General features: G+C 37.8%; 1 protein-coding gene across 1 annotated transcript; it reads right to left on the bottom strand.

The window, feature by feature from the left end:
• Positions 1–3,084: 3,084 nt before the first annotated feature.
• LOC120627455 (transmembrane protein 147) lies at positions 3,085–8,861 on the bottom strand. The gene is made up of 6 exons (XM_039895458.1): positions 8,829–8,861; positions 6,659–6,801; positions 6,322–6,463; positions 5,822–5,944; positions 4,828–5,033; positions 3,085–3,449 (listed from the first exon to the last, which is right to left on the bottom strand). The coding sequence occupies exons 2-6, from the start codon at positions 6,733–6,735 to the stop codon at positions 3,308–3,310; spliced, it is 690 nt and encodes a 229-aa protein (XP_039751392.1). The 5' UTR covers positions 6,736–6,801; positions 8,829–8,861; the 3' UTR covers positions 3,085–3,307.
• Positions 8,862–9,202: the final 341 nt, after the last annotated feature.

The following is a 9,202-nucleotide window of genomic DNA, read 5'->3' on the forward strand; positions in this document are numbered from 1 at the left end:
GTCTACAATACAGCTGTTTTTAAATTGCTATATGGCTCTGGGCTCTTACTCTGTGTCGTAACGTTACATAACGAAACTATGGAGGGTAGAGGTAAGGAGAGTCATCTGTGTATATGAAAAAGTGTCGTCAAAATGTATTAAATTAGGATGGCGCCACATTTGTTGTTGAAATTCTCAATAATTAACTACTTTAGTCGATAATGACATAAAATTTTTTAACTCGGCATACTTCAATTCATCTACGATTGCTACATTCATACCATACCCTGTGCATCCACCAGCGCCATTGTGGAGGATTTTTGAACTGTTATTTAGCGCAACAACTGGACACTTTTTCAACTTTTCTCCCATATAAGATGACTCTCCTTACCTCTACCCTCCATAAACGAAACCTAGATCTTAGTGAGCGTAGACAGAGAAGTAAATAGACGAATGGTTGGCGTGCCACTTGTGAGACAGAGCATATTTGAGAAGTGTTGCCATACATTTTTTTTTACCCCGATTCTAAGGTCCCAGATTTCAGGTCTTCTACAACACTTATAGTTTGTTGGTATTTGTTTATTACTATTTGTCACTTTATTTGTCAGAAACTTTATCAGTGTAGCAAAATGTAGGCATTTGTTTCATTAGAAGCAGCTGCACTTAGAAACATATCCTAAAGGAACTGCATAATAATTTTTAATGTTCCGTAATTAACTTAATTGTAAAAAGGGAAAATTTATGGAATAATATTAGTACGTTGGTCAGTGAAGCAATTTTTTTTTTATGAGTAATGCTTCTGGCTCGTGATTAGTTGGAAGATGAAAGCGGAGCGGCTAGCTTCCAGGCAACTTTGTCATTAACATTATAAATCTATATATATACAAACTAAAGATGATTTTATACTAGGCTAAGAAACAAAAAGTGTCATAATTATATCATCCAGCATACAACGAAAAAATTATAGCTCCATACAACGAAAACTCAAAAGCTAAATTATTCACTGACCAGTGTTGGAACAGCGTTAGGATACAGAACCGTTAGCTTGTTCTTTTTAATGACCATATTTTTATGAAAGTGTTTGCTGCAAATCTTTGAACTATTTTTGGGTGTCCAATTAGTGCGACCTGTGGATTCAACCCATAGCAACAATAAATTATGGACCTATGGACTAGGAAAACTGGAACAAAATATTTTAAACATAATTTTTAATAATAGTTGGGAGATTCGTTTCTCCGCATAGTTTTAAGTTTACTTTTCTGTACATGAAAATGGTCAAAGACTATCTTCGATGGATTCCGAAATATTTCGAGGAGTATAAAAAAAATTAGCTTTAGACTTTACAACGTAGTGCATGCATATTTGTTGGAGTCAACAAGTTTTTTTCTTACAGTTCCACTAAATACATTTTTTCTCTAATACATGGAATTAAATTTATGATTATTGACACATAAAACTTGAAATTCTATAATTTTAATAAATTTACTGCGCAGTTTGGGCAATTTTCATGTTGAATGTAGGCAGCACTGCACTCTATTATACTTTAGGTTATGTATGATTAAAATAAGCATAAAACCTTATAAACGATCTATTTTCTGTTGCAAATTGTGTTGTATATTATAGAAATATAATAAACGATAATTATTTATACTTTTAGCAAATCAAAAGTATTGTACTTACGAGTGGAACGACAAATCCGTAAATTTACGTTCACTATCACTTTTACATCCTAAAACATTGCACCGAACCATGTTTTCGCAGAAATTCTTCACGGAAGCTGGTTATTAAAAATGTCAAATTAGTTAGGTCTGTATTTTTGTGCTCACAATCCGTTTATCTTGAATTTCTTACTAATAAAAGTATCTCTTACTAATAAAACGATGGCTAACTGTCAAACTTGTTTCGCAAAGTGCTTTGCTAATCCATGAAAAAACCGGCACGCGGTATGAGACAAAAGACCCTATCGCTTTGTCTCGTTTATTTACAAGACGTATACATAAGTTGTTCTCTTACTTGTGTGAATGCGACGGATGCTATCCATTTGTCTATTTACTTCTCTGTCTACGTTAGTGAGGATGTGTAGATCAGAGGAGGACTCAGGGCTAATAGAGGAGAAGGATTATAATAATTTAAGACAGGTAGTACAGCAATAGATTAAATTGCACTAATGAACTCATTATTCAAAGAAGATACAAATACTACGCATTGTTTTTAATAAATAAAATGCCCTTTCAATAATTTCCTTACAGTAGCATTTAAGTACTCCGCGACCTAGCGAAGTGGTTGTAGTACGTTGTAGTTGTATTAGTTGAGGATGGGAGGTTCTAGGTTGGATAACTGCTCATATGAGACTTATAATTTCTGAATTTGCTGTTTCCTTCTGATGGGAAGCTTCGGTCGTGGCTAATTATCACCATCCCAATGGAGCCAGCATTCGGCTTGATTTCACCGGCTCACTTTGGAAACAAAGTTAAATAAAATCATTTTTCTGAACCCAGTAAACTGAATTTAGTTTTCTTGATCTTGTTCAGTTTAAACCGTGTAATCAGACGTTAATCTGCCTTTCGCTTGTAGCCTATTTGTCTTTTATTAGGCTAGACTGGTGTTTAGTTGATTTTTGATAATGGTTTTAGATAGTTCTCAAATTTTTCATCGCATTAGGCACGTATGTCACAGAATACTAATGCCCGTTTTCACTAACGACGTACAATGCCTAAGAAGTAACACCTCATCAACGAAGGTGTACATTTACCTTGCACCAATTGATTTTGCAACTCATACAACCTTACTTGTTTATGATTCTTACGACAAGGTGTAGTATTTTGTGTTTGTATTATCATAGTTTTAATTTTTAGCGTGGATTTATTTTTAAAATAAAATAAAAGTTTGGTTTCACCTCTATTATCATCTCTCTATACTATAGTATAATGGATTGTTTAAAATATAAAATATTCATATCAGATTCTTGCCAAGAATCTGATATGAATATTTTACATGAATATTTAAAAAATACTATAACCTAAGAATATTAAAGTATACTTTAATATTCTTAGGTTATATATTAATAGCAATATATTGCTATTTAATAAATAATCACTTATTAGGTACAATTTGATTTCATGTTATCAATTCCACCTGTAACTTAACAGAAGAAAAAATTGTGTAACTTAGGTCTGCTGTCCTGTTATGCGTTTACCCGCGTGCGACCACCCTTATCTATTCACATAAGCGTTATGCGTTTAACTACAAGCGCGCTGTCACACGCACGCGGCTGAAAACAGCATGACAGGAAAAGGGTCCTCGAGGAACAATACAGTCGGCGGCGCGCCTACGTGGCGATCTGCTGCACCAGCGCGGCGTACATGGCCAGCGCGGCCAGCCCCACGCCCAGCGCGTGCGCCGCGCGCAGCGCCAGCAGCGCCCACGCGCCCAGCCCCAGCGCGTGCGCCACCGCGTCCTCCAGCAGCGACCTGCGGGAGGGACTTGGAATTTGGAACTGTTTTTCATTTTGCTTGCGAAGAAATAAAATATTGAAAATAAAATAAATTATTTCAAAATAACTCTTGAAATAAAATTATACATACAATATAAATGTTGTTTTCTTTTTATTTTGTGAGTATTTGAAACATCTTTAATCATCTATTTTCATAAACTACTTAAAATATATAACAAACAACATAGTGTTTATATCCTCTTTGCATTTTGCATCAAAGGAAAAAATTATTCTCACCTAAGGTAGGTATGGTCAACAATACTAGAATCCAGAGCCAAAAAGTAAATTAAAACTATATACTTGTATGAACAATTGCCTAACATTGAGTTTTAGTCCGCCTACACAAAGCATAAAATAAGACTAATGCCCGTTTTTACTAACAACGACAAGGCAATGCCTTAATAAGTAACGCCTAATCTAAGGACATGCTCCGAGAGACAGGATCAGGCGTTAGTTATTACGACATTGCCTTAAAAAGCAATACCTTTCAGTAATTTTTATTGTGTTTCTGTTTATGATATCATATATATTGTTAATAATTGTAATGACAAGGTTGCTTGAAAGCATCCGACTCCGCTTTCAGCTCTCACAAGATAGAAAAATGAATGTTAAAATGTAAAATGTAAATTGTTGATGTTGGAAAAGAGCAACTGCTGAGTTTCTTGCCGGCTTCTTCTCGGTAGAATCTGCCTTCCGAACCGGTGGTAGAGTCAATACAAACAGACAGACTTGATGTTTCAAAAGTGCTTATATTAGGCCTACTTGAAATAAATGAATTTTGAATTTTTTTGAATTTTAACATGTGGCATGGTTTATCAATAAAGATATTTGCTTCTTTCTTTCCTTTCCTTCTGATGCCACAAAAGTAATCAGTATAAGCTCTCGCGAACATTTCAGATGCACTACAATAAAGCAGTAAGCCCAAAAGCGTTCTGAAAGCCTTCAGTCAATATACTGAACTTTTAGGGCATGCTAAGCATACAGACAACGGGTGCGACTTTGATTTATACTATGTAAACATATCATAGTCAGTCTTTCAGCAGCACTACATTGGACTCGCATATACTAAGCGGTGATAGCATAGTGATTAGGACTTCAGCTTCACTTTCGAGTTCAGGTGCACTTTCTAAATTATGTGTTTTTAGGCAATTAAATATCACTAGCTTTGACGGTGAAGGTAAACATCGTGATGACTGCATGCCTGAGAGTTATCCGTAATGTACTCAAAGGAGTGTGGAGTCCACCAGGGTCATTGGCGGGTTGATATGAAGACGATGAAGGACCTTCACTGTTGAAGCAAGTGATAAATGGAATTGCTTGAAACCCATATGACTTAGAGAAGTTCCGGGCCGCACCTGTAGGGCGCCAGCAGCAGCAGCGAGGCGGCGGCGGGCAGCGCGCGGCGCGGCAGGTCGCTGCGCGCGCACAGCCACACGAGCGCGGCGCCGGCGGCGTGCTGCAGCAGGGCCACGTTGGACTCGGCGCACGCGCGCACGTAGCGCCAGTCGAACTCCGCGCCGCGCGCGCCCGCCCACAGCGGCACGCTGCGCGTCACCAGCACCTGCGACAAACGCACCGAAACTCTTAGAAAAGGGCACCCGTTCATCAAATTCAAATTCAAGATTTCTTTATACATGTAGGCCTATCACAGGCACTTGTATATATTTACATTATTGTAAGGGGATGGTGATAACTACATTCGCCGACTTAAACCTATCCTCGAGGGTGCCTACACCACACACACTGGTCTAGATAGTGCCCACAACAAACTTAGCCGGGTAATTTTCTTTTTAGTTATCACCAACTCACAGTAAATTAATATTAACACATGCAAGTTTTGTTATCGTTTAAGTAATCCTTGACATTGTAATAGGATTTTTCTCATCAATAGCTTATAATAGTCTACTGCAGGTATGCAAAAAGCATATTTTAGCCTGGAGCTTAATGTTTTTAATAAAGAGATAATACAGTGAGAGTGAGAGGGTGATAGATATTTTTAAGATGAGGTGCTGTAGCTGAATGGTACAAGCGTCCAGATTGACAACAGATAGCCTCTACCCTCCATTGCATAGGCTCATGTTCTCACTTTCTTTAATCACATGAAGAGACAATGGCTCCATCAAGACAAAGTTGTCCAAGAAAGATCCCCCATATGACATGGGACTCTGCTCTGACAAGAGGAAACTGACTGAGAAAAATGGATTTCAGTTCTCTAAAAGAAATTAAAATGCCAATTGTTTATTGTTTCTGGCAAGTAGCGACCATCGGGTGAGATAAATATGAGTAACAAATACAATGCTATGGGAAGTGAGAAGTAAGGTCATAAATTATTAGCAAACAAAAACATACCTCAGCACTGGCCCATCCTATCGCTGCAGTGAGAATCTTCGCATGGCCCTTGCCAGGTATTGAATTGAGCGCAATGTAAATCCCCAAGAGATCTGCCAAGTCTACTGTTGCTTTCAGGATTTCCTGCAAATTTGCAAAAAAAGTTTTTCTATTAATATTACCACCAATCCACCAATCCTCATTGGACGATCCAGCATAGTGGACTACATCCTTAACCCATTCCCGTTGTGGGAGGAGACCTGTGCCTGTAGTGGGTCAGAAATGGGTTAATATGATGATGAATATTATAAACTTAAAGAACTTTCACGCTTTGTAAAATTTCTTAAAATTGCATTTGTTTTTTGATATGGATGCAGGCTTAAAATTTTGTTGTCTGCTTCTTCTCAGACCAGGGTTGTTAGACGTTTGGATTCCTCATAGTGAAAAGATGGTGAAATATCAAAAGTGCCTTCTATATTTGAATAAAAGGTTTTGATTTGGAAATAATTCAGAATACTTACTAAGAACACATCATAGTCTCCTCCACTTTGAATATTATCAGAATCAGGAAAAAATGTGGCTAACAATAACATCTTACACAGCTGCGTGAATATATATAGAGCGCCAGCATACACGCATTTAGAGAACGTTGCATATTCCGATCTGAAATCAAAGTTATACAGCTTACAAGCATAACATAGGCTTTGACCAAGAACTCGCCAGTAAACAAGGTCCGCTTAGTTCTGCCTTTCTTATTCACTGGTTTTTAGGCGTTTTTTTAAGGTAAGAACAAATAGAATATACAAATTTTTAAAAAAACAATATCATGCACCTAACCTAATTAGATAAAAAACTTACATCCCAGAAAACTTGTACGCCATATGATAAGGCGCGTAAACTAATGCCAGACAGTTTCCAAAGTGATAGAGAGTCATCTTTATTTAATATTATGAGCCTATATATTGTTGTTTTAAAATATTCATTAAATATTTAGGCCGAATATAATTCAATTCAATTCTTGTTTATGGCTTTTGTCTGCGCCAACTGGGCACAAGGTATTTCGCCAATGTCTTGTAGATGAAGAAGGCACGAAGGAGATTGATCGGTGAAACTAATGAAAAGTTAATTTTGAATTTGTACCAAGAAATAGTTGTTATTAGCTAGTTAGCTCTTTAACCTAAGGACACAGACAACATATGCATATATATCTTACACGGATATTTTTTGTACATTATACTTTAATTTTATTACTTACTATATATTTACATAAAAATCTACAATAAGGACTGAAAACAAACATTAAAAAACATTTAACACTCAAAGGACGGGGGACTTTGGGAGGAAGAATGGTGGGATTATGAAGGTTAACTCATGTTTCTTGGGACGTAAACTTTTACAGTTCCACTGTAGCAGGGTTATTGGGCCCATTTTGGAGTAGTTTAAAAAGTTGGCTTAAGTTTTTGGCAACGTTGGGCGGTAAGGGAATTTCACTACATGGAGCGACAATACTAAGTAGAAATTCAGAGATAAACTCAAGCATTTTACCTTGGGAGGGAGGGTTCTCAACATTGTTGTTGAGAGCGCATCCATTAGGAAGGGATGAGGAGTAATCACCGACAATAGTCTGAACAGCTTTTTTATCGTAGCCCTTTGCTAGAGGAGCTCGGGGACGAGGAGAGCGGAAAACTGTTTGCCGGTAGGAGGTTTTGGAGGAAGTTACATTAGTAGGAGTAAACATTTCTTTTGTTATCTCAGCATAGGACCTGCGGACAGGAGGAAACTGAGATGATGCTTCAATGTAAGATTTATTATTCTGAGACATGACCATTTTAATAGATTGCTGCCTGGAGAATTCTGGGCAGTCTTTATCAGTAGCAAAATGACTACCAGAGCAGTGTAAACATGTAGATAATTCCTTGATGACCAAACATGAGTCACCTGTATGGGGCTGAGCACATCTGTAGCATCTGGGCTTAGATCTGCAGATTGTTTTAATGTGGCCAAAACGGCAGCAGTTCTGGCACTGTATTGTTGGAAGTTTATATGTTTCAACTGGCAGTGAGGTGTGGTATGAATATACCTTAGCAGGAAGCATTTGCCCCCTGAAGGTTAGGACAACAGATTGGGTAGGCACCCAAGTGATGACACCCTCTGTGACAGATTTTCTATTCAGTCGCCTTGATTTCAGAACCTCACCACAGCCAGGCGGGAGCTCTAGCGAATCAACAAGCTCGTCCATCGACCAGTCCACGGGAACTCCTTTCACCAGCCCCATTCTGGTTATGTTGTATGTGGGAATTATAGCTCTATATTTGCATAACTTCAAAACTGGACTAACCAGAAAGTTGTTGGCAGCTTGGGCAGAAGTAAACTCTACAGTAATTTTGTTGCGGCCTATATTTTTGACGCCGTCGTGGATAATTGAACCAATTTTGTGTTTGTGCAAGAATTGACCGAAATTTATAGCCCGTAATGACGCTCCAGAGGATGGGTCCTCCACTTCCCGTGAGACTTGGACGATAAAAGGCCCATTATCATCGTCAGAGTATGACTTGGCGCCTTCGGTGAAGGAAGGATGTATGTAAAGGCTTTGAACGGATGGGTTTACCTGAGTAGGATCAGTTATAGTTTTTTTGGCCGCATATACGTTGGTATCCTCTCCTTGTCGTTTGCGAGACAAGGCTGATGCCCCCGGGTCGGGCGGCTCAGGAGGTGTATCTAGATCCATTTTACTGGAAACACTATAACTACAGACACATAATAAATATTTAACCAACACCAAATACGGTTAGATTTATACGAATATCACCAATAACAACTATTTCTGCTGCTGTGTAAATTCACATAAAACACCGAAATTACACCGGAATCTCACTAACACGTGTGCACAAATTGACAGGCCAAGTTACAGTTCAATATAAACAACACCAAATCCTTTTCAAGACGAGTTTACAGTAAAATCAAAGAAAAATTTGAGAAAACCGCGTCCGCCATGTACGAAGTTTCCCGCCCTTCCATCCGGCCGAATATAATACTGACGAGTTTAGAAACTTGACATTGGCAAATAACATTGACAGTGACAGAAGCCACTTTAATTTTTTTTGCTTTACTCTTTCTCGTCGGAAAAGGTATACCATCTTTCAGCCATGTTGTCATGCTTTTTAATATTTTATATCCTATTTCATTGAAAGGGATAAAGCCTTCTTATCTAAACAAAAAGCCATGTTTTTAGTGTTTAAAATTCAATCTCATTGTAAGTTGTAAAGCCAAGTCTTTAGTCAGAAGTATTCATAAAGCCATGTCTTCAGTATAAATAAAAGTAAAGTATTCCAAGTAGTGTAATTTTTTCTAATTCGGGCATGCTATTTATATGCTGAGACATACAGATTATACATTATTTTA

Source organism: Pararge aegeria, chromosome 11, assembly GCF_905163445.1.
Source record: "Pararge aegeria chromosome 11, ilParAegt1.1, whole genome shotgun sequence".
Classification (NCBI taxonomy): Eukaryota; Metazoa; Arthropoda; class Insecta; order Lepidoptera; family Nymphalidae; genus Pararge; species Pararge aegeria.

Coding starts and splice junctions, on each gene's coding strand:
- LOC120627455 (XM_039895458.1), bottom strand. CDS start 6,735: ATGACTCTCTATCACTTTGGAAACTGTCTGGCATTAGTTTACGCGCCT. Junction 6,464..6,658: donor GCGTACAAGTTTTCTGGGAT/GTAAGTTTTTTA, acceptor CTTTGATTTCAG/ATCGGAATATGCAACGTTCT. Junction 5,945..6,321: donor GAGACTATGATGTGTTCTTA/GTAAGTATTCTG, acceptor GCAAATTTGCAG/GAAATCCTGAAAGCAACAGT.